Source organism: Ovis aries, chromosome 4, assembly GCF_016772045.2.
Source record: "Ovis aries strain OAR_USU_Benz2616 breed Rambouillet chromosome 4, ARS-UI_Ramb_v3.0, whole genome shotgun sequence".
Classification (NCBI taxonomy): Eukaryota; Metazoa; Chordata; class Mammalia; order Artiodactyla; family Bovidae; genus Ovis; species Ovis aries.
The window spans coordinates 47,644,572-47,669,958 of NC_056057.1; the positions used below are offsets into that span (position 1 = coordinate 47,644,572).

General features: G+C 44.7%; 1 protein-coding gene across 49 annotated transcripts in view; it reads right to left on the reverse strand.

The window, feature by feature from the left end:
* Positions 1 to 25,387, reverse strand: part of LOC114114509 (uncharacterized) — a 109,763-nt gene that overhangs the window by 48,961 nt on the left and 35,415 nt on the right. For 8 of the 49 annotated variants that reach the window (XR_009600390.1, XR_009600394.1, XR_009600393.1 and 5 more), the window contains 2 exons: positions 24,775 to 25,128; positions 23,655 to 23,789 (listed from right to left, as the gene is read on the reverse strand). Coding sequence is in view for 1 of the 49 variants with exons in the window: in XM_042249194.2 (XP_042105128.1) it covers positions 25,111 to 25,128 (18 nt within the window). In the remaining 48 variants the exon portion in view is untranslated. Of the gene's footprint in view, positions 1 to 8,724; positions 8,772 to 13,194; positions 13,248 to 18,500; positions 18,600 to 21,416; positions 25,129 to 25,387 lie in introns of those variants that run through there. The other 41 variants (XR_009600377.1, XR_009600375.1, XR_009600378.1 and 38 more) reach the window with 20 other exon arrangements.

Consider the following 25,387-nt stretch of genomic DNA (forward strand, 5'->3'; position numbering starts at 1 on the left):
GTTAAATCATAGCTACCTTGAAGAACACTTTGTGTGGGGAAGAGGCTTGGTCTTCAGAAGTTCTCTGCAACCTTCTGGTTCCCTGAAAGGAATTGGCTATAAAGCACCTTTGGGCAAGCCCTTCATCTCTGAGCTTGGATGTTAGGAAAAGCCTTGGGGAAATCAGCTGGATTTACTTATATCCCAAATCTTCAAAGCAAAAAAAAAAAAAAAAGAATTTGAATTTACAATGAAAGACTCACAATACCTTAAAGAGTGAACAAAGTAGGACTCAGGATCAAGGGGAAAAGGTGAAGCAGATATGATAACCCTAAAAAGCACCACAGCTGTAAACTTCACTCTGCACTTTTTGAACAAAAAGAGAGACAGAACGTTTCCTAGCTCTCATCAGAAAAAACCAAAATGCCATTCATGGAGGGAGGCACAGCTCTTTCCTGGCACTGAACTCCGGTGAGAATTTCTCACATAGAACATACATAAGGAGCTGGAATCATGCCAGGTCTGTCCTCAACAACTGTTTTACAGTAAATACATGGTTTTAATAGCTGTTTATTGTAGTGACCTCATGGGAGATGTCAGACAACACCAGAACAAGGGGCATTCCAGCACTAGTGGCTGGAATGTCTTCCAGAATGAGTGGCTTAGTGTCTTCAAAAAGTCAGTATCCTGAAAAGAAAGGGCGAGGGAGAAATGTTTAAGCTAAAAAGAGGCAAGATACTGACGATACATAACCATTTTCAATGCAAGAATCTTGCTTGGTTGGTGAAGAAAATCATTGTAAGACATTTTGGTGATAGTCTAAGAATCATTAATATGGATTGATTATATTTAGATGATATAGGGAATTATTGTTAGAACCAAGGACACAGTGATAAAGAATCTGCCTGCAACACAGGAGCCACACAGGAAACGTGGGTTCAGTCCCTGGGTCCGAAAGAGCCCCTGGAGGAGGGCATGGCAGTTCACTCCAGTGTTCTTGCCTGGAGAATCCCATGGACAGGGGAGCCTGTGGGATACAGTTGGACATGGACATGTCTCAAGGAGTTGGACATGACTGAAGCTACTTAGCACATACACACATGATGATGGTACAGTGGTGTGTGAAAGACTATCTCTTTCTTTATCATTTATATTTAGAGGTGCATCCTACAACATTTAGTGAAGTGAAGTCGCTCAGTCGTGTCCGACTCTTTGCGACCCAGTGGACTATAGCCCACCAGGCTCCTCCGTCCATGGGATTCTCTGGGCAAGAATACTGGAGTGGGTTGCCATTTCGTTCTCCAACAACATTTAAAGGTAACTTAAATATTTACCTTTAGGGAAATACACATACATACATACCAGAATGATATTTGACAAAATGTGTAAGCTGTATTGAATTTAGTGAGGGATACATGTATCAGCATATATCCTACTATGTGTTTGAGTATTTTCACAAGAAGCAAAAAAGAAGACACAGGGAGAAATCTCAGAGTAGCATGTACCCTCCATGTGCCAGAGAGAAAAACCTGCAAAGTATGCTGGGTACACCAGTCTAGGAGGAAAGAACTTGTTATGGACCAAATTATGTCTCCCCCTCAGTTTGTTATACTGAAGTACTACTAACCCCCAAAACTGAAGAATGTAAATACAGGGAGAGATAGGCTCTAAAGTGGGGTCATTAAGAAAGGCCCTGATCCAATGTGACTGGAATTCTTGTAAAAAGAGAAGGTCTAGACGCAGACACACACCCAAGGAAAATGGTGTGGAGATGCAGGGGTAACACAGCCATCTGCAAGACAACAAGGGAGGCCGGGAACAGATCCCCCAGAAGAAACCAACGTGTGGGCATCTTCATCTTGAACTACTAGCCTCCACAACCGCAAGGATATAACTTCCTCTTGTTTAAGCAGCCCAGTGTGTGATACCAGGTTAAGGCAGTTCTAGCAAACTAGCAGAAAACACCTTGATTTGCCGCCAGAGCCCAGGGAGGTTTCCCGTATGCTGCCCAACCTTCCCTGGCACTGCAGTGCGAACTCCGCAGAACCCACACGAGGCAGAGCGGGACTGCAAGGCTCATCAGAAGGTAATACCTTCTGAACAAGCTGCTGGCGCCCACACGCTCCAGACCCTGAGACCACACATCTGAGCAGCAGCAAGTCTGACACATGTCAGTCCTTTACCTTTCTGGGTTTTCTGCCTTAAAGGTTAAGATGTTCTGTGAATGTGTCTGTGTGTCTGTCTGTCCATCAGTGCACACACACATATAGTCAGGAGGAGGGAATCTATTCCATAACATCTTACAGAAAAACCCAAGTGAAATTTTTGGACAACCTGATAGCTTTCAAAGTCCTGTAGCTAATATCTACTTATTCTAATGAATAATTAACAGTTAACATTCAGAATTACAATCAATATTCAGGTGGTATGCCGCCATCAGTTCAGTTCAGTCGCTCAGTCGTGTCCGACTCTGCAACCCCATGAATCGCAGCACGCCAGGCCTCCCTGTCCATCACCAACTCCCAGAGTTTACTCAGACTCACGTCCATCGAGCCAGTGATGCCATCCAGCCATCTCGTCCTCTGTCGTCCCCTTTTCCTCCTGCCCCCAGTCCCTCCCAGCATCAGAGTCTTTTCCAATGAGTCAACTCTTCACATACTTGACAGTTAAAATACTGCAGTAACTTCACACTTGTGGACACATAGCAGCACCCTTCTCATCACCCCAGCTCGTTTCTGGAGTCTCCCCACCATCCAGCAGGAAGGGAGTTAACACCTGGCGCCCAGCAGTTCTCCAGAGCCTGCTCCAGCAGCCCCGCCCTGATCTGAGGAGCGCAGCTGTCTCTGCCCTTACTGGTTGTCACATGTTTTTCTAGTCCATCCCTGTTTCATGCCTCCCAGTGCTGTCCTCTAAATTCTTTAAGATACCTTATTTCACAACAACTCCAAATCATATACCATTAGTCTTTCTTTTTACCTATTAGGGAACTGGGACTCAGAGAAATTATATGAGTAATCCAGGGTCACAGGCAGAATTTGTAACCACTGCTCCCTATTTTCTGGCTGAACCCCCTGGAGTTGGTTTGCTGGAATTCTTCTGTCCTTAGAAAAGAAAAAGCAGAGCAGTCAAGAAGAGTTGAGAGGCTGAAGCCCGAGGTCCTGGAGAGTCTGGGTATCCTCGGGTAGCCCCTTTTCTCCAGGTCAGATTTCCCCAGATGATACACTGATAGCTGGGTCATAGTAAAAACTCACAAAGAACACGCCATCCTACAACCCAACAGTGTCTAAGGGTGCACCGAAGTTCTGGCTCCGCTCACTGCAGGTGCTACAGAAAGCAGAACACCCTCACCTGCAGTCATGGTGCCCCATGGAGGGCAAGGTAGGGCTGAACAGGTGGGTCTGAGCAGCGACAAAAATCTGCACAGCTGTCTGAAGAACAGCTGGATGTTCTTTCAGCCCTAAGAGTTTTGCTGCAGGAACCTTGCACTCAAGTTCCTGAGAGTGACTTGCCCCCTTAGCGCAGGCCCTCCCATCATGCAGTACAGGGAGGCCCACCTCCTTTCACCCTGGCCCTGGCCCCTTGATTTCCAGGTGACCTTCTAACTCTGTTTCTGCCCTTCCCGTGGCACTTAACCCCAGCGTGACCTGAAGACTCTGTAACCAACCCTAAAAACCAGTCCTGCTCACCAGCTGGCCTGGGTACAATAGCACCGGACAAGCAAAGTCATGGGACTGAAACTGGAAGGAAACCTGTTCATGAGAGAAGCAGCTGGGAAACAAGAGAAGAGAGAAAGAAAGGCCCAAGCCTTACCTCCTACAGGACCCGAGTAAGTAACGGGATTTCACAGTAAGAGTCACTGAACCTGCCTAAGACCCCCTTCCTCTCCTGATGAAGGCAGTGATGCTGTCGGAGCCACCCCCATCCCCACAGCCTCCCCTGCAGGATTCAGGAGAGCAGTCCTGCTGACAGGAGTTTTGAGATGGAAAGCAGTGAGGACAGGGCCTGGGGGGACCCCGTATAGTCAGGAAATGCTCTTTATCTAAGGCTACTCTCTAATTAAGCACCAATGAAGTATTTCTGAGGGCATATATTAAATAACTTTAAATAACTGATAAGTCATTATATCTACTTAAAATTTCACAAGTACTATATTTTCATTGAAGAACAAAAAAAAGAGGAAGAAAAAGAGAGAAACGTCACCCATAATACAACTTGGACATAAGTCACCCATAATACAACTAGGTCATAAACACTTTCAACACTTAGTTTATATATGCTTTTCACACACACACACAAATTAGCTACTACAGTATATCCTCAACAATAGATTATAAACATCTTTCCATGTCAGTATAATCACTTTTGCCACTCCCTTTTAATGACTGTAGTGTGTTTTATTACATGGATAAAAGGTAATGGTTTACGCCACTCCCCTACCACAGTCCATTTGGATCATTTCTTGTGAAATTTAAATCCTTTTATGAAGTGGCAGACACTGAAACCAGAAGGGGTGATATCCCAGCCTTTTAGTTTTCAACCCCATTGTCTCCATCAGGCTGACTCCTTAACCTTTTGTACACTGTGCTGCGTTATACTCAACCTCATGATGTTTCCAGATGTTTTCCTGTGTGAGCCCCATCCCGAAACAGGTGTGGTCAGGGCCCCAAACCTCATCTCTTACTGGGCTCGCCCCGCACCTCAGCCCTCAGAGATAACAGATCATGGCTGAGACAAAAAAGGTGGCATCAGCTAGATCTCATTTTCAGCATCTTTATTAGTGATTTTCCAGCTACACTGTCGGTATCTCCCTGCCCAAATCAGAGTTTCTGCCTGATTAGGCTGGGGGCCCTGGAACTTGCTAGCAGTGGGAGAGGGCTGAGACAGAGTAGGGATGAAGAGATACTAAGTAGGGAACTCAGTACACACAGACACACAAAGACACACACACACACACACACACACACACAACACCGGCATGTTCCAGAGCCTAAACACATAGGAGATGAGATGTTTTCATAAGGAGACGAAAGTTATGTCTTATACATTTCAGGTTCTGGAGAAAAGCCAGGACCTGGGGACTAAATACAAGTGTCTGAGTGAATGAGTGAAGTCGCTCAGTCGTGTCCGACTCTTTGCGACCCCATGGACTGCAGCCTACCAGGCTCCTCCATCCATGGGAGTTTCCAGGCAAGAATACTGGAGTGGGGGTTGCCATTTCCTTCTCCAGGAGATCTTCCCGACCCAGGGATGGAACCCAGGTCTCCCGCATTGTAGGCAGACGCTTTACTGCCTGAGCCACCAGGGAAGCCTATTTTGCCTCAAAAGGAGGATGCCAGTGTCAGGTGTTCTGTGGGTACTGAACCAGCCGTGGGCTGATGTTCTCAGATATCTATTTTACACCACTGAAACCCCGTCATTTTTCATAGTCTCCCTGATACTGCTTGCACGTCTTTCCCTTCTCTCATTTTCTCATTACGACATTAAGAACACCCTTGAGACAACAGAGCACCTTTAACCCATTAAGACACAGCTTCTGAGGGAGAAAAAGAGATGAAGTGGGGTCAGGGGAGGCTACTCCTGCTTTTGGCAATTGCAGGGAGACAGGAGGAGGGGAAGTCTCCCCCTCTGACAGGGTGTGTCTGCACCAAGCAGGACAGCCACACCCTGACTTCCCTGCTTCCTGCTCTGCACGGGTACCCGCCCTCTCTGAATTGCCCAGACTTGAAAAGCTGAAGCCAGCTTTGTCTTTGCTCTCTTTTCTCCCACACCTGGGCATCATGTTCTCTGGGCTCTTCCTTTCCACTTCCCCACTCCCAACCCTCTCTTTGCATTTCCACAGCACCTGCCCTAACTCAGGCCTTTCCCCAGACTCCTGCAAGCCCTCCCCTGCCTTCCTCCACCACCTTAAGCCCTCCCAGCCCATTCTCGCTGATCAGATGTATATCCCTAAGGAGTGATCTGCTTTATGTGGTGCTCCGGCTACAAAACATCCCATGGGCTCCTTGGCCTGGCAAGAAAAGCCCACCACGAGCAGGCTTTGTCCTGCTCTCCCACCCTGTCCCCAGCTGCTTCCGCTCACGTCCATGCAATCCAGTCCTCCCTGGAATGCCCACCTTTCCCTGGAATTCCACCCCAGGAGTGCCCAGCTGGTCTCATCTCTGCCTTCAAAGGGTCTGCCAAGCTTCTCTCATCGAAGCGATTCTCCATGAATCTTTCACTTATCTCTGAACCGCAAGAAAGTACTCCCACTTCTATGGCTTTATTCTCCATACCTTTCTCTGCCCTGTATTTTATTACTTGATTCTCTCTCCTATTGGATTACATTTCCTAAAGGGCAGGGGCAGAGTTTTGTTGGTCATTGTATTGGCTGCAGCCCCAGGCAATTCTGAGTTTCTGTGAGCTGGTTTGGTAGTTATGGGTAATTATCCGGGCAGCTCTATGGGATACACTACAGGCTTGAAGACAGAGTCACTGGCCGTGGAAAGCGCAGAGGCTCAGCCACCTCCTTGGTTCCCACGTTCCCTCTTCTCTTCCAGAAGAGCTTAGGCTAGTGTTATCAAGTGGATTGTGTCCCTCTGCCAAAATTCACACGTCTAATCTTAACTCTTAGTACCACAGAAAGTGGCTTTGTTTGGATAGGGTCTTTACCAAGATAAACAAGCTAAATGAGGTCATTAGACTGGATCCCAATCCAGCTTGACTGGGCTCCTTGTAAAAGGATATATGGACCCTGAGGAAGACAAGCATAGAGACACTGAAAGGACATCACCCATACGCCAAGGAACTCCAGAGGCCGCCAGCAGCTGGGACAGAGGCTTCAAACAGGTCCTTCCCTCACAGCTCAGAGGAGGAACCCACCCTGCCCACACCCTGATTTCTGACCTCTGGCCTCCAGATTGGGAGACAGTGACTCTCTTTTAAGATAAACCACCCAGTTTGTGGTGCTTTGCTAGGGCAGCCCCAGCAAATGTCTACAGCTGGGTTCCTGAGCAACAGGAGGAAGGCAAAGCCAAGCCACGGAGATGCTCTGGGCAGGAGAGCAGTGGACCCCCCAGCATGAGTAGTCCCTGGCAGCAGCTGAGCCTAGGCTGAGGGCCAGCAGTTGGCCTGCTGGACCCAGCTTTCTGAAGGGAGTACTCTGCTTCTGTACTTGGGCAGAGGTGGGCAGCACTGGGGATGGGAGCAGGAAACCCCACTGAAGGGCAGAGTGTCCTTCCAGGCTCCAGATGCTTCTAGGCAAACTCTTTCAAAATGAAAGAAATGGAAGGACAGCCTAAACTCTGCAGAGGCACGGCGCTCTGCCCAGAAACCGCTTCCTAATCACCACCTTCCACTGTGGATTCCGGCACCTCCCTCCTCTGCATCATGGGGCCAGGGATGTGGACAGGCCTCTTCTCCTGACTAAAAGGGGAATTTCCCGAACCTCCTTACCCAAATATGCTCTCCCACCCCAGGGAGCCCCACCAGACACGCTCATTGTTTGAAGATTGATTGGATATAATTAGGTTCGCTGAGTGGAAGGGCTTCCCATGAGCAGACAGGAAAACTAAGGAGTGTTGGGCCTCGCATTCAGGCTGGCAGCTGGCCAGAAATGCGACAGAACTTCTGCCCCCTGGAGTCAGCCCCATAACCTCCTATGGTGAAGGCAGCAGGCAGGAACAGCAAGAGCAGAAGCCATGATCTCAGGAGGAAGCCTGTGCCTGGGCCCCAGGGCCATGGAGCAGCTGTGACACTGCATACAGCCAGCAGGCCACTGGCAGAGCGCGCACGGACACGCCAGACCCTTGCTCTGAGTGCTCGAAGCCTGTACTGCCCAGGACAGGAGCCACTGGCCACAAGTAGTTCCTGGACACTGGGAATGTGACTAATCCTTCAAACTGAGACACGTAGTTAGAGTGAAATACATACTGGACTTGGAAGACTTAGTTATGAAATAAATGAACATAAATGTTAATATTTTTAAGTACTAAAGTCAAAGTGTTAGTTGCTCAGTGGTGTCTGACTCTGCGACCCCATGGACTGTAGCCCACCAGGCTCCTTGGTCCATGGGATTTCCCAGGCAAGAATACTAGAGGGGGCTGCCATCCTCTTCTCCAAGAGATCTTCCTGACTCAGGGATCAAACCCAGGTCTGCAGCATTGGAGGCAGATTCTTTACCATCTGCGCCACCAGGGAAGCCCCTTCAAAATGGATACTGTGTATATATGTGGTGTTAAATATATTATATTACTAAAATTAATTTCACTTATTTCTTTTTTGCCTTTTAAAATATGGTGACTAGAAAAGTTTATAAATTACACGTGAGTCTCACATTTATAATTCTCTTGGAAGGAATTCCTGTAAGCGAAGCATCATGCCTAATCTTTAGCGTAGCCCAGTGGGGGCGCTAGTCTCAGTTCCCTTTTAAGGAGATAATGCACCGGCTCTGAGGCGTGGAGAAACTTGCTCAAAGACACACAGCCAGCAAGAAGAGGAAAAAATAAACAAAAACCAAAGGACCACAGGAGTGGTAGCAGAATGCTGAGCATGGCTTGAACTAGGACAGTGGCAGGGAGAGAGAGAAAATGAGCAGATGGAGCCCCTTTCTCAGGTAGAAACACTCTCCGCCAGAGGTCGTGTGTGAGGAGGAAAGGGTGACCCAGGGCCGTGGTCTGAGGTCTAGGAGCATTTGGGTCACAGGACCTGAGTGACACAGGGAAAGAGGCACCAGTGTAACATTCAATCCCAACTTTTCCATTTACTCACTGTCTTATCTGGACATTATGTCACCTCTTGGGACTCAATTTCCGCAGCTGGAAAACAGGAATAAAATAACAGAACCTCTCATAACAGAGTTGCCATGAAAAGGGAACAGGAAGGTGTGTATAAAAGCACTGCATACGTGTTTGTTGGTTAATTGTTTAAAAAGAGAGAGAGGTTTCAGGGACCTAAAACATTCCTGTCGTCCCCTCTCCTGTCATTTCCCAGGCTTCCTGACCAGTGATTAGGTCCCGGGCCGCCTCCCCGGGAAGCACATCCTAGAAAGCACCAGTGGAATGGCTTCTGTCTCCCAGGGAGGCTTCTAACTAGGCTCACAGCCCCTTTCTCACCCAAGAAGCTAGGCCAGGGCCACAAAGCCAAACAAACTCATAGTGTCAGGTCAGCCCTGGGAAGAAATCCAAGAGGTGGGACCCATCTAGGCTCCTGTTCCTCCTCCTGCCCCCATCACTGACCACCCCCCAACAAGGGTCAGGATTCCTGGTGCACAGGCCCACAGATGCTCAGTGACATACCTTTGGGGGCAAACTCAGCTCCCTCTCATAGACTGTCTTCACTGTGCCAGGACAGAATGCTCCATCCTGTCCAATGCCACTATATTCTAGGAGAATGTCACCCCCTGGAGTTGTGCAGCAAGACCTCTGCGAATTAAGGTCATGCTTAGTCCTGCAAAGCCCAGGCACAGATCTGAGAGACAGATGGAGGGTGTTTTGAGAGCTGTCTCTGTCCTTTTCTGTAATCCCAGGCAGGCGCCTTCCCTGAGTCCTCCTCTTCCTTACACATCGTAGTCCCAGATGGAAGGAGATCTGAACTGCATGAGGGGTCCTTCTGCCATCCTGCCCTGCCCTTGATCCTGACCTTGGTATACTCAGTTCACGTTCCTATCTGTCATTTCTATTATATTGGGCAAGGTAGATCCTACTCTAGTCTGGTTTGTGGTGCTTAGTAAATGTTTGTTGAATGAATGAGAGAGCAGTCCGTGTCTACTAAGATCTCTACCAATAATTGTTTGCCACAGAGATCGTTGTATTATAAGGGCAGGTTCTTTTTTTTTTTTTTCTTAACATATATATTTTATTGCAGTATAGTTGACTTACAATGTTTCAGGTGCACAACAAAGTGATTCGGTTATACATATACACATATATTATTTTTGATATTATTTTTCATTATAGGTTATTACAAAATAATGACTATAGTTCCCTGCACGATACAGTAAACCTTTGTCACTTGTTGCATATCTTTTTAAAATTAGAAATCTAGCACTCTATTCATACTAAGTCAAACAAGTAGAATCAAAATGTCATAAATTTTTAGTTAGGCAAAAATTCCTAAGTTTTCTAAAATATATATATTTATTATGTGTATATATATGTATACAAAAGCTTTTCTACTATGCTTGATAAAGGCTTCAGAAAAACACATGAAAAAAAAGAGAGAGATGGAGAAGTTGGAAAACATAAATGAAATGAAATGGGAGCACTGAATATGAAATAGAAAAAAGTGAAACAAACTACATGAAAGATCATTATATAGTCCAGTCATTTTTAAACATAACAACTGCAATTTCTTTCAAACCAAAACAACTTCAAGAGCCAAGGGACTGACCACTCCACTACGGTGTACCTGTTGTGACCTTGGGGAAAAAGAACTTTTTCAATCCTTCTCAGATGATACAAGTAGGCAACAACCTACTGCTAACACTGCCCCAGCCTCCCAGTGAACGGTTTCAGGTGGACTGGACAGAGCACTGGGAGAGAACTTTCCAGCTGTATTCCCTGGCAGAATTCTCTGTAACAAGGCTGACTTTTCTCATATTTTCACTCAATTTCAGTATCCAGGCCTGGGGTATCAGGGCCACACTTTCCACACCTTCTGAAGGAGCCTCACCTCCTGATTAATCTTCACAGAGCTTTTCCACATCTCCTATTTTTGACCCTTTGTGAATCATTTCTCATCAGGGCTGGAGTCTAGGGTGAGATGATTTAAGGTACTCCCTACAAGGTATAAAATTTAAGGGGGCACCAAAAACCTCAGTAATTTTAAGATTAATAATATTTGGATTAATCATTTTTAAAAATCAGAACTAATGCAAACTAATCCATGATGAACAAAATATCAGAAAACATTTTAATTATATTAAATATTATTTATCTTGGTTATTGAGTTTCTTGGCACTCCCTTAAATTGTGTGCTGAGGTGAGTACCTCACTCAGTCAGGCTAGTTTCAGAGCCAGAAGAATGGAGGGCACTAACCTCAGCTCTCCATCTCTAACTGCTGTTGGCTTTAGCATAGACTTTAACTAGTAAGAACCAGCTTGAAGGATACCAGTAAGTTGGTGATTGGTCTGGAGCCCAATACCACTGTCAGAAAGCCAGGGAAACAGATAGGCAGGGGGCCAAGTCTATTGTTCCAGAGTTTCCACAGGCCTTGAATGGCCCTTGGGCTCTGCAGTCTGGTGATCAGAGGTGTAAAGATTTCTGAACAATTCCAGGCCTTTGATATGATTGCCAACACCCATATTTTTCATCCTGGGAATAATGCCACAGAGGGTCACAGCCTCCCTCCCCCACCTAAGTGAGGAAGTGTCTGCTGGTGGTGGGTGGGGACAGGTCCTATGAGGGCAAAGTTCAGAAGGACAGAGGAGTTTTTCTTACCCTGACTGCCTGTTCTTTTCCCTCTGGTGCACACTGACCTCCCCACCCTTTTGCACTTTCAAAACCTGTGCTTGTCTTACTCCTCTGTTCCCCTTGGTCAAACCAAACACATCGCTGTTCCTCCCTATGGAGGAGTAGTCCCAATACCTCCCAGCATGTAAACATTTCCTTTGGCTGGTTTAGAACTTGGCTCTGGCTCTGTTCTTGTGTCCCAAATCCACTGCAATTTCTTTTTTTTTTAATGCAAGAGAGTGAGCTATCTTGTTATGGAAGCAGGAAGACACAACCTCAGGTTCCTCTAATTAAGCCTTTAGAACTCCTCTGAAGAACTGGGGTATCAAATTCATCAACAAAGTCCTTTCTGGGGAGGCACCATCTGGGGATGCCCATCTCCTCCACCACCACCCCCGCCCGGACCCCACCGCCAAAAGGAGGTATCTGTGCTAATTTGACTGCTGTTTTGGAGGAATGCAGGTGAAGGAGAGGTGGTTTCCACTAGGCAAAATGTTTTTTCCACTTCCTGTTCTTTGCTATTTTGCTGTCTTCCGGTGTTAAACCACCAGTTTCGGAATCAGATGAAACATAGTGTAGGCCTGCCACATGGCCTCCATCCCCCCCAGAACCTGGTGACTCAAAGAGATTTCACGGTGCCATTGAAAGGACATGCTTTTGCAACGGCAGAACTCACTGTCCCAAACCAGGCTTTTAAGCCTGATCTCTTGAGGTTTTTCTTCCTAATGCTGACCTGGTGTAGATGTGCATGTTTTTCAGTCCCCACAACTTCCTAGGAATGACTAGGGGGTCTCTCTCGCCATCATCTGGCCCTCGTGAGGAAGCAAGGAAATGCAGCAGGGTTGGGGAAGCCCCTTCAACAACAGCCCGACGACAGCAGATCCGGCTCGCAGGACCGGAAGTGTGGGCGTGTGTTATGTTGCCGCGCAACCAAAGGCAACCAAGCGGCAAACCTCAGAAGGCAGAGCAGGTTACGGAGCGGCAGGCTCAAGCACTTCGTGTCCCCCAGAGACTGGGCCCAGCTCGATCAAAGGAAAAGTCAGCATCCAAAAGTCCACAATGACGCAAAGGAAGTTAGGGGAAACAGTCAATGGCGAGTCACCACTGAATCACAGTCTGAACGGTAGAGCAGGACCAAGCTGCAATCGGCAGCCGCTCGTAGCCCTCGCTTTACTGATAAAGGAACCGGAAGCAGGAAAGTTAACTAATCCGAGTCTCACTGCCCCCGTCAGAGCCAGAACCACCGCTCTAAGGCTTTCTGTTTGTATAGCTTTAACCGTTTGCAGACTTTCTCACGTGCTTTAGTTTCTTCTGATCTTGAACTAAGAGCAAATATTTATCCTTCAAGGGAGAGGCCAAACGAGGACTGCTTCGTTTCCTCATCTGAGAGGATAAGAGTACTTTTCTAATGGAAGTCTTACTAGGATTAAATGGGTTGATAGTGTTGGGGTTTCAAGAGGATATAATGAAAGACACCCCCCGATCCATTACAAAGCTCTGAGTAATTAAGGAATGGACAGGAACAAGTCAAATAAATGGAATCAGAATATCAACTTACTCTCCTAGGTTCTCTATTGAAGTCAGTGGTTTATATGTGTGGGTAAGTAAGCCCCAGAATTAGGCAAGGTGTCCACGCAGGCTGGGGCAGGCCGCCCAGCTGTGAACTGCCCCTGAAAACCACGCATTAGGGGAGAGGAGAACCAACAGGGGCTCTGGAGGAGACCCGCTGCCAAGAGAAAGAAGAGAGAGACTGAGCTATGCATTTGGGGTTCCTACCCACATACTCACCACGGAGAAACTGCTGCTACTCCCCTTTCCTGGCCTCCTGTCCCTTCCCACTCCTAGGGAGGGGTGAGTCAAGGAAAAAGGAGAGGTTAGAAATTTTATGCCAGAAGTGCTTCTGCCACGTGGAAGGAAATATCAGGGGTTAGGAAGAACTGTTTTTCCACCCTAGAAGCCCCATAAATATGCGTAAACACTTAGTACTTGGTACAATAGTAAGTGCTGAATAAAATTTAGCTGTTACCATTATTTTTCTAGTTATAGCCTGTTAGTCGTAGTAGAGACTGCCTTACCTGCCTCACAATCTGATTTCTCTGTGTCTGCCCTCATTAGATGTGTGACCTTGGCGTGTTATTTAACATCTCTAAACCTCAGTGTGCTCCTCATAGCAGTAATGTTGTTTAATCTCGTCACGTCTGACTCTTTAGGAACCCTATGGACTGTAGCCTGCCAGGCTTCTCTGCCCATGGGATTTGCCAGGCAAGAATACTGGAGTGGGTATCCTTTTCCTTCTCCAGGAGATCTTCCTAACCCAGGGATCAAACCCACATCTCCTGCATTGGCAGGTGAATTCTTTACCACTGAGCCACCTGGGAAACCCAATAATAATAGTACCTACCTTATAAGTGGAGGTAACTACATGATTTAAGTGGAAAAGACTTAGCACGATGTCTGGAGCATATTTAATATTCAATGAATGATGACTGTTGCTCTTATAAAAAGAATCTGGGAGTCCAGAGCAAAATAAATGCAGAATTAAGACTTAGACATGATTGGTTTAGAAGAGGCATATAAAGGAAAGCCTCACTGCTATCCACTAAAATTACAATTGCTCCCATTGGATGTACAATCTGGCCACCTGAGAGTGAAGCCTTGAAAGTACTGCCAAACCTTTTGGGCTTTTCCCCATCACTTTCCATGCTTCCCTTGTGGCTCAGATGGTAAAGAATCTGCCTGTAATGTGGGAGACCTGGGTCAGGAAGATTCCCTGGAGAAGGGAATGGCAACCCACTCCAGTATTCTTGCTTGGAGAATCCCATGGATGGAGGGGCCCGGTGGGCTACAGTCCATGGGGTCGCAAAGATCAGACATGACTGAAACAACAACTGAGCATGCTATCACTTTCGTACAAAGAGGAGACAGTCTCAGTCTGGTGTTGACCTTGGGAAGATGATGATATCCTCAAAGCTGTGAGGTCCTTGGGAGGGATAACTAAGTGCTGTTTTATGTGTGGACCAAAATGGCTTGAGCCAGTCACAGAACCTAAGGACCACTGTCTGAGCTCCAGGAAGATAGCTAATGAGGTCGGCCGATTCACTACTTTGTCTTCAGCACCTAGCATGATGTGTGGCACATAGCACACATTCATTACATATTTACTGAATAAGTAAGTGAACTGGCAGGTTGTTCTCCACATCAGCAATGGGGAGATGGTACCTGAGATGTGGTCTGACTCCTCATCTAGATGTAAGGAATGCTGAACCAGAAGCATTCCTACAATCCCTGACTTTGGTCTTGCTTAGGGCAGGAAGGAGGGAGGGAGGGTGAGGAGACTAAGTTGCTAAATAGTCAGTAACCCACAGAACTAGAAATTGCTGCTTTTTTTCTTCAAACACCCAATGAGTATTATATTGAATATAGAATTTTGAGTTATTCATGCTAAGGATTTCCTATGCCAAATAAGGTAAGAGAGAATGAAAGATGGAGTATCTTAGCAATCAGGCTAAACTAGCACTAATTCACCTTGAGACAGGGATGGATGTAGGATGTTGGCAGAGTTAATCCGATTTTATCCTAAAGTCTCAGGCAGCCAAAGAAGCTACTTTATGTAATAGCACAAGACTAAAAACAACACAAATGTCCATCTAGAAAGGAATCTATGCAAATGTGGTACTGTGCAGCTGTGGGAAAGTAGCGGCTCTGTGTATTCACATGATCTCTGGAATATATTGTTTTATGTGCGACAGCGTGTAGTTTATACTAGTATTATCTGAAGAAGGGAAATACAGCTACTTATATGTATGGAATATAAACCAAACACTAGTAAAACTGGTTGTCTTCAAGGAGAAGGGGGTCGAGTGAAGAGGAGAAAAACATACAGAAGATTTGACTTCTCTCAGTGTTCTTTATTTTATAGGGTTGACTTTGGAACCATGTCTATGTTTTAAATATGATAAAGCAAAAATTTTACAAGATGGGTTAAAAAAAGAAATTCCTAAAAATTGAGAGCAAATGAAACGAATCTGTGTATTGAATTAGTGGCAGCTATACAGAAAGGGATTTGATTTAGGTCATACCTGAATGGTCTAGTGGTTTTCCCTACTTTCTTCAATTTAAGTCTGCATTTGGCAATAAGGAGTTCATGATCTGAGCCACAGCCAGCTCTCAGTCTTGTTTTTGCTGACTGTCTAGAGCTTCTCCATCTTTGGTTGCAAAGAATATAATCAGTCTGATTTCAGTGTTGACCATCTGGTGATGTCCACGTCTCTTGTGTTGTTGGAAGAGGGTGTTTGCTATGACCAGTGCATTTTCTTGGCAAAACTCTATTAGTCTTTGCCCTGCTTCATTCCGCATTCCAAGGCCAAATTTGCCTGTTACTCCAGGTGTTTCTTGACTTCCTACTTTTGCATTCCAGCCCCCTATAATGAAAAGGACATCTTTTTGGGGTGTTAGTTCTAAAAGGTCTTGTAGGTCTTCATAGAACCGTACAACTTCAGCTTCTTCAGCATTACTGGTTGGGGCATAGACTTGGATTACTGTGATACTGAATGGTTTGCCTTGGAAATGAGCAGAGATCATTCTGTCGTTTTTGAGATTGCATCCAAGTACTGCGTTTCAGACTCTTTTGTTGACCATGATGGCTACTCATTTCTTCTAAGGGATTCCTGCCCACAGTAGTAGATATAATGGTCATCTGAGTTAAATTCACCCATTCCAGTCCATTTTAGTTCGCTGATTCCTAGAATGTTGACGTTCACTCTTGCCATCTCCTGATCACTTCCAATTTGCCTTGGTTCATGGACCTAACTTTCCAGGTTCTTATGCAATATTGCTCTTTACAGCATCGGACCTTGCTTCTATCACTAGTCACATCCACAACTGGGTATTGTTTTTGCTTTGGCTCCATCCCTTCATTCTTTCTGGAGTTATTTCTCCACTGATCTCCAGTAGCATATTGGGCACTTAGCAACCTGGGGAGTTCCTCTTTCAGCATCCTATCATTTTGGCTTTTCATACTGTTCATGGGTTAGGGTTAGCATATTAAAAAGCAGAAACATTACTTTGCCAACAAAGGTCCGTCTAGTCAAGGCTATGGTTTTTCCTGTGGTCATGTACGGATGTGAGAGGTGGACTGTGAAGAAAGCTGAGTGCCGAAGACTTGATGCTTTTGAACTGTGGTGTTGGAGAAGACTCTTGAGAGTCCCTTGGACTACAAGGAGATCCAACCAGTCCATCCTAAAGGAGATCAGTCCTGGGTGTTCATTGGAAGGACTGATGCTGAAGCTGAAACTCCAATACTTTGGCCACCTCATGCGAAGAGTTGGAAAAGACCCTGATGCTGGGAGGGATTGGAGGCAGGAGGAGAAGGGGACAACAGAGGATGAGATGGCTGGATGGCATCACCGACTCAGTGCACATGAGTTTGGGTAAACTCCAGGAGTTGATGATGGACAGGGAAGCCTGGTGTGCTGCGATTCACAGGGTCACAAAGAGTCAGACACAACTGAGTGACTGAACTGACTGAACTGATTTGTGATATATCCTAAAGATAAAAGGAACTATGTCTTAGTTTGCCAGGGCTGCTATGAAAAAATACTGCAGGCTGGGTGGCTTACACAACAGAATTCTCCTACCTCACAGTTCTAGAAGCTAGAAGTCCAAGATCAAGGGGTCAGCAGGATTGGTTTCTTCCGAGGCTCCTCTTCTTGGCTTGTAGATGGCTATTTTCTCCCTGAGTCTTCACAGTCTTCTGTGCAGTCTCTGTCTTAATCTCCTCTTCTTATAACCAGTCATAGGATTAGGACCCACCCTAAAGAATCCAACCTTAATTACCCCTTTGAAGACCCTATCTCCAGATACTGTCACTTTCTGAGGTATTTCAGCATAGGCACACAGTTCAGCCCATTAACAGACTATGAAGAAATTTAAAACTATATTCCATGCTGCAGTGGTAATATTGGTATTGGGGTATGTGTATAGTTTTTAGCCTGAACTAAGCCCCTAGACACCCTGAAGCAAAGATAAACCATACCTGTTTTCCTTTCCAAAGTCCTGACCCAAAACATCATGAGCACAATTTAAAAGTTAAGAGGTACAATGGGGTAGGAGGTGGGAGGTTCAAGAGTGAGGGGACATACGTGTTTCTATAGCTGATTCATGTTGATATATGCCAGAAAGCAACACAACATTGTAAAGCAATTATCCTCCAATTAAAAATAAATCAATTAAAAAAATGTTGTTATTTAAGCTGCTGAGCTAAGTGATAATTTGTTACACAACAATAGTAACAACAAGAGAAGCCTTTCTTGTCCTCACCCCTTACCAAGAAAAGCAGTTTTCAGGCAGATGGTGGGGACTGAATTTTATCAGTCTTCTAGATATCATTCTATCTACCAGTTTGTAGGATTAGGGAACACGTTAGGGGAACATGTCACAAAAATATAATCAGGCAAGTCCAGAATGTGGAAGTCTCTACAGGACAAATAAACTGGCTTTTTCAACAACACAAACAAAAAGTTGCAAGAAGAGAAAAAGAAGGGAAATTTGTTGGTTAAAAAACTCGAGAGACAGATCAAGAGGTAAATTCACCTTGGGGGCATCAGGTCCTGATGCAGACAGACCAAAACAAAAATATTATTTATGATACAATTGGAAAAATTTGAATACTAACTGGATGTTTTATATAATTAAAATTAATCTTTTCAAGCTTGATACTGTTATTGTAATTATATTTTGTCCTGTTTTGTTTTAAGGGTCTTTATCCTAAAGAGATAGATGGTGAAGAATATGGATGAAATGAGGTAAGGTGTGGGGTTTTTGTCAAAATAATTGTGCATTTTGTGTAATCTGGGGGCACATGGAGTGGAAGGATATAGTTGAAACATAACTGGTCATAGGTTGGTAATGTTTTAAGCAGGGTGATGAGTGTATAGGAGCTTATTTTATGGTTTTGTATTTGAAAATGTCCAGTAATCAAAAGTGTTGTTGATGTTGTTGTTGCTAATTTTTTTGAGCAGAAAACTATCCTTCAAAATGTTTGAAGGTATAATTCACTGAACAAGCATTTCATTCAATATTAACTGAACACTTACTGTGTGCCAGGTACTCAGTTAAACTCTGAGGCTGCAGATGTGGATTGGTCATGGTACTGCCTCTTTGAATCTAGTTTATGGTCTAGTGGCAAAGAAAGCCTGCACACAAATGAAGTACAGGACAAAAAATATGCTAAGTATTACCAAAAGAATAGACTGTCTAGAACAGTTTCAAAAGCATTTACCTTTACCAAATCCATTCCCACCCAACTAGGACTTAGATGCTTGACTCAGCATTTACATATGAGTGTTCCAAGGCCTAGCATAATATAAGTTTGAATGTGTATAGAAAATGTGACCTCAAACTATTTCAAAAACTCTGTGTTATGATATGACTGCAGCTTTTCCAGCATTACAGAGCGGGGGAAACTCCATGTGTCTACTTCATGCTTGTCTTAGTCAGCTAGGGTTACCACAGCAAAATACCATACATGGGGTGGCTCAAACAACATTTCTTTCTCACTGTTGTGGAGGCTGAAAGTCCAAAATCAAGGTGTCAGCAGATTCAGTTCCTGAAGATTGCCTTCTTCCTTGCTCAAAAATAGCAGCCTTCTGGCTGTGTCCTTATGTGGAGACAAAGCCTGAGTGCCTGGGTGTCTCTCCTCTAATCCCATCATGAGGGCCCCAGTCTCAATGCTGGCACCTTAAACTAATTATCTCCTAGAGATTTCATTTCCAAATATCATCACAGGAGTTAGGGCGTCAGCATAACCATATGGAAGGGAAACAGTCCCTAGCAGCAGCCTACTTCAATGTATCTTTAAGGTACAACCCACAGACCCAGCTATAACACCATGACCTGGTGAGCTTTTAAAAATATTCAGTATCAGAAATCTTGCCCCAGATTCAGTAGGTCCATGTTGAGCCCCGGCATCTGACTTTTTAATAACCTCCTAGTAACTATCTCAAGCATCCTAGATGAGAACCACTGACTTGGAAATGGCCATTAGTGATGGCCACATGTGGGGGGAGGGGCAACTAAAACATTAAATTCCATAAGGTCAGTATTTCCATCCCCCAATTTCTACTTTCTAAGTTTTTAAAATTAATTTTATTGGAATATAGTTGATTTACAATGTTGTATTAGTTTCTACTGTACAAGAAAGTGCATCAGTTATACATATATTCATTCTTTTTAATTTTATTTTTTAAATTAATTTTTATTGAAATATAGTTGGTTTACAATGCTGTGTTAGGTTCTGCTGTACCTGCATAGTGAATTGGTTATACATATACATATGTCCAATCTTTTTTAGATTCTTTTCCCATATAGGTCATAACAGAGTATTGAATAAAGTTCCCTGTGCTAACAGTGGAGAAGGCAATGGCACCCCACTCCAGTATTCTTGCCTGGAAAATCCCATGGACGGAGGAGCCTGGTAGGCTGCAGTCCATGGGGTCGCTAAGAGTCGGACACGACTGAGCGACTTCACTTTCACTTTTCATGTTCATGCATTGGAGAAGGAAATGGCAACCCACTCCAGTGTTCTTGCCTGGAGAATCCCAGGGACGGGGGAGCCTGGTGGGCTGCCGTCTCCAGGGTTGCACAGAGTTGGACACGGCTGAAGCAACTTAGCAACAGCAGCAGCAGTGCTAACAGTAGGTTCTTATTAGTAATTTATTTGATATATAATAGTGTGTATATGTCAGTCCCGGTCTCCCAATTTATCCCTCCTCCCAGCCCCCATTTTCCCCCTTGGTAACCATAAATTTGTTTTCTATATCTGTGACTCTATTTCTGTTTTGTAAATAGGTTCATTTGTACCAGTTTTGTAGATCCCACATATAAGCAATATCATATGATGTTTGTCTGTCTCTGTCTGACTCACTTCGCCCACTATGACGGTCTCTAGGTCCATCCATGTTGCTGCAAATGGCATGATTTTGTTCTTTCTTATGACTGAGTAATATTCCATTGTATGTATGGACCACATCTTCTTTACCATTCCTCTGTAATGGACATTTAGGCAGGTTCCATGTCCTGGTTATTGTAAATAGTGCTGCAGTGAACACTGGGGTACCTGTATCTTTTTGAATTACGGTTTTCTCCTCATATATGCCCAGGAGTGGGATTGCTGGATCATATGGTAGTTTTAGGTTTGTTTGTTTGTTTTTTAATGTTCCTGAGCTTTCTTTTTTTCTTTGACTCTTAATGATTTTTGTTTTTAAATTTTTATCTGTTTGGTTGTGTTGGCTCTTCATTGCGTCTCTCAGGATATTCATCTCAGTGTGGCCTCCTCTCTACTTGTGCAGAGGCTCTGCAGTTGTAGTACAGGCTCTGTGGTTGCAGTGCCCAGGCTCAACTGCCCCATGGCACGTGGGATCTCAGTTCCCCGACTGGGGATTGAAATCATGTCCCCTACATTGCAAGGCAGGTTCTTAACCACTGGACCACCAGGGAAGTCCCCATTTTTAGGTTTTTAAGAAACCTGCATAATGTTATTAGCAGTATGCAGGTTTCTTAAATTAGTGACTGTCCAATTTATATTCCCACTAACAGTGTAGGAGGGTCCCCTTTTCTCCACACCCTCTCCACCATATATCGCTTGTAGATTTTTTTAATGATAGCCATTCTAACAGTGTGAGGTGGTACCTTACTGTAAGTTTAGGTTTGTACTTCTCTAATAATTAGTGATGATGTTGAGCATCTTTTCATGTGCCTCTTGGCCATCTGTATGTCTTCTCTGAAGAAATATCTATTTAGATCTTTGGCCCATTGTTTAGTTAGTCCAGCTTGAATCTGCATTATTTTCTTTGGCTGCAGAAAGCTACTTGACATTTTTGGTTTTTTGTTTTTTTTTTTCCTTCCCAGAATGAGAAAACTCTTCTTCAACACAGGACCTTTGCATTTCCTTTCCTCGTATTTCAACTTCATTTAACATGTTTGCACCCAAGAAAAAAAATTTTTCTAGACTGTTTCAAGGGATTACACACATGATTTATTAAAATATGCATTCCTTATAAAACCATGACTTTGTTTTCAGTTCACTAAAATGTGCAACGCATTTCATAGGATTAATTTCTAAAACACTTTGGGTCTTGGAATGGGTTTCAAGATGCTACAACTAACTAGTGATTAGTCGCAAACTCATTTGTTTAATTTGTTAAAATTTTGCTTCTTCTGCCTCATGTCACTATTGCCCGCCTGTATGTGAGTTCTTGGCTTCAACTCTTCAAGGGACAGAGTTCCCGGTCCCGTGTGTGCCGGGCACACTGAATGACAGCACAGGAGGAAAATACATCCCCCACCTTCAGGATTAAAATGCGTATGGGGAGAGGAGAACTCACAAGCGATTATAAAAACAGTGTAAGGCAGCTTATAAAGGAATGACCATGTTCCAAAATTTTCCTTGTTTAGATTCCTTTTAGAATGTGTATTTGTCTGCCAGCTTAATTGACTAGATAAGCTGAGTGATTTGTTTTCTTCATTCCTCTGATCAAGCATGGGCTATCAGGGAAGGCAATCTGGCCTTTTCCAAAGGCCTATGAAAATAACTTGAGCTTTGTATAAATTTGCATGAAAGAGGGAATAGCCATGATCTTCTGCCACTGAAACTTTTGCGCAAAGCTTAGGCGTCATCAGAGTTCTTCATTGAGAGGATTTGACTTCCAGGCCGCACTTGGAATGAGCTGTCGTCAGGGACATTCTCCACCCTCCTCTCCTTTCACTCTCACTTCGGTCATTGCTGTTACGTAAACTCAGTCATTCTTTCCCTTCAAGCTCAAGTTTGCTCATCTGGGCAGTACCTTTTTCCAATGGACCAGCCTTCTGTAACCTCTACAGGGAGCTTTGCCACAAACATGGGTCCTAATTAACCTCATGAACTGGCAGAAGGATACTTAAACTCTTATGTTTAAGAACTCATTTCTTTTTAAGCCACATTTTATAATTCTCAGACTCTGAGAATGGAAAATCATACCACAGGCCTTAGAGACAGGCGATTGAGAGCTGGCTAATGAGTGTTTCCTTTGTTTGGAATAGCTAGCTGTTCTCACCATTTCAAAGCACTGACTCCAGTTCTCGGCACTTCCTTCTTGGAATCTGCCAAATGCACCGCATTGTGGGGCAGCATGCTCTGGGTCTTTGGTCCTGGGGTCCAGCTCTGATATTGTATATTTGATTTTGCCCCTTCTGTGTCCTCCTCTTATTCAGTCAGGGCATAGACATAAAATGCCTATTTCATATTTACTGAATTCTCCTTGGGAAGAGAATTACAAGAGGTAAGAGAGCTAATTTCCCAAGAAACACATCTTAAAGGGTACAGCTGGACTCCAGGAAATTTGCCACCTGGCCTGCTGGACAGAACTGTTCAGCAGGCTCTTCATGTGATCACAGTGCCTTGTCTACTAAACACCCCTTGAGATTTCTTTTGACTGTAAGTCAGATTTACACGGAATCCAGGATTTCTGCCTGCTTAGTGCTGCTAGAAATTCGGAATCTTTCTTACTGCTTAGATGTTTATTTGCCTATTGTACTGAGATGAGCAATGTGACTGGTATCTCTGGGAAGTGAGGGCTTGGTCTAATTATCATGACAAGATCTAAGCTAATTTTATGTTTGTAAAAATTGGTCATAACCACATATTGTATGATTCCATTTAATGAAATGTCCAGAAGAGGTAAATCCATAAGGTACAAGAAGTAGATTAGTGGCTGCCTAGGATCCGGGAAGTTTGGGGGGAGAGAAGCAATCAGAGTGGCTGTTTATGGGTATGGGGTTTGTTTGGGGGATGATGAAATGTTCCAAAATTCTTCATGGTGATGGTTGCACAACTCTGTGATTATACTAAAAACCATTGAGTCATACATTTTAAATGGGTGAATGGTATGAAATGTGAATTGTATCTCAATAAAACAGGAAATATACAGGCAGCGTCAGGGAGGGTGTGTACACAAACTACTCCAGTGAAGGAGACAAGTCACCATCCGCCCCTGTAGGAGTAGTCTGGTCTCTGACCCTGTTTACTCTGACCATATATACACTTTCTATTTGGGGCCTTTTTATAATCTTATTACAGTTAGTGAGCAACAGTTAAGAACCACAGTGAGGCCTTGGTTACAGCTTTTCTTTGTTTTCCATCAACAGTAAACATGACTAATGTCTCCATAGCTCAACTCAACAACATACATGGAATCAGGAGGTTTTGTACTCACACCATGGGCTGCTGGGGCTGACGAGCTGGAGATGTATCTCCTTAGAGAGACAGTGGTTGGCTAAACTTGGGCTCCAGAGCCAAGATGTTGGTGAAGGGTGGGAAATCATCTTCCTCTGGCCCGGGGTGAAGGCTGCTGTGGAAGGAAACCCGAGAGCAGTGAGAGTTCTCTTTCTTGGTCTGGACATATAGGCTGGGAATTCACGAGAAGAGTAGATTTTGAGCTCAGTGTTCCTCTAACTATCTTCCAGTCCAGCACCCCTTCTTCTACCTCAAACCCCCCATCACTGACCTCCAAGGGAAACAATACCAGGTCAGGGACACAGGAAGCTGGGCGGGGGGTACCTATGATTAAGTGACTTCACCAGAGAAAGGGTGCAGCCGGAACAAAGAGTATGAGACAGCTCCCTCCTGTCACTTAGTAAAAAGGGTTTGTGATGGTTAATTTTATGTGTCAACTTGGCTGGGACACAGTGCCCAGATATTTGGTCCAATATTATTCTGGATATTTCTGTGAGGATGTTTTTGGATGAGGTGTACATTAAATCAGTGGACTTTGGATAAAGCAGATTGTCCTCCATGATGTGGGTGGACCTCATCTGATCAGTCAAAAGCTTAAATAGCACAAAAGGCTGGCCTTCCCAGAGCAAGAGCGCATTCTGCCAGCAGACTGCCTTACCCCTGCATCTGTAGCATCAGCTCTCCCTGGCTTGCTAGCAGAACCTGTGGATATAAACCACAACAGTTTCCTGAGTCTCCAGCCTGCTGCTGGCCTCTGCCATCAGATTTTGGACATCCAGGCCTCCACAATGGCATGCACCAATTCTTTAAAATAAATCTCCTTCACTATATATACAGATCCTCTTAGCTCCATCTCTCTGAACACCCTGACTGACGCAGGCCCATAGAACTCTCTCTTTAGGAGTGACACTTGAAGCAGAACAGAAGTACCACTTTGATCTCACCAACAGGAGATTAGCAGATGGCAGACCAGGGACAGGAGCTTCCTGAGTAAGAGCTGAGGCCTCAGTGCAGTGGCTCAGTGAGCACCGCTGGTGAGACAGCCACCTGAGAAGTGCTCATGGTGCCTCCACCTAAAGAACAGGTGCTAGAACACCAACCTTCTGAGCTGTACCCATGGATGGTTTTACCCCTGGAAAAACTACAATGGCTTCAACTGAAATACTAAAGCATTTGTTGCCCGCCAAGCTGGAATCTTCATGTTGAAAGCTTCTTATAGGGAGAGTCAGTCCAGTTTGACTCTACAGGCTTGGAATGGGTCATTTTGAATTTCTGTTCATTTTCGACAAAGCTAATCAAATGCTCATCAGGCACGGGCAGCAACAGAAATCTCCATGTTCAGCTTCTTGAGCCACCTTCAGACAGTGGAGGCTCTCCTAGCAAATAACAAACAGCAACTCTGTGGAGTCCTCATGCGCTGGGACAATGCTTGGCAATCAGCAGGGGCTCATATCCTGAAATAAATAAATGACATCCATTTAGTCACGCTTGCTGCAGACTGTGAACTTCTTTGAAGCATACAGACACATGGACACTCTGAAAGGAGTCACGCTGGTAAAAAAGATGGCAGGAGAAAGGGGGTTGGTATTTAGGAGAAAAGGAAGGGAGCTGCACATGGGCAGTTACACAAAGGAAGGTGTGGAGGAGGAAACAAGGAAGCAGGAGCAAGGCAAAGGCCATGGCCAGCTGAAACAGGAAAGTCAGCCAGAACGC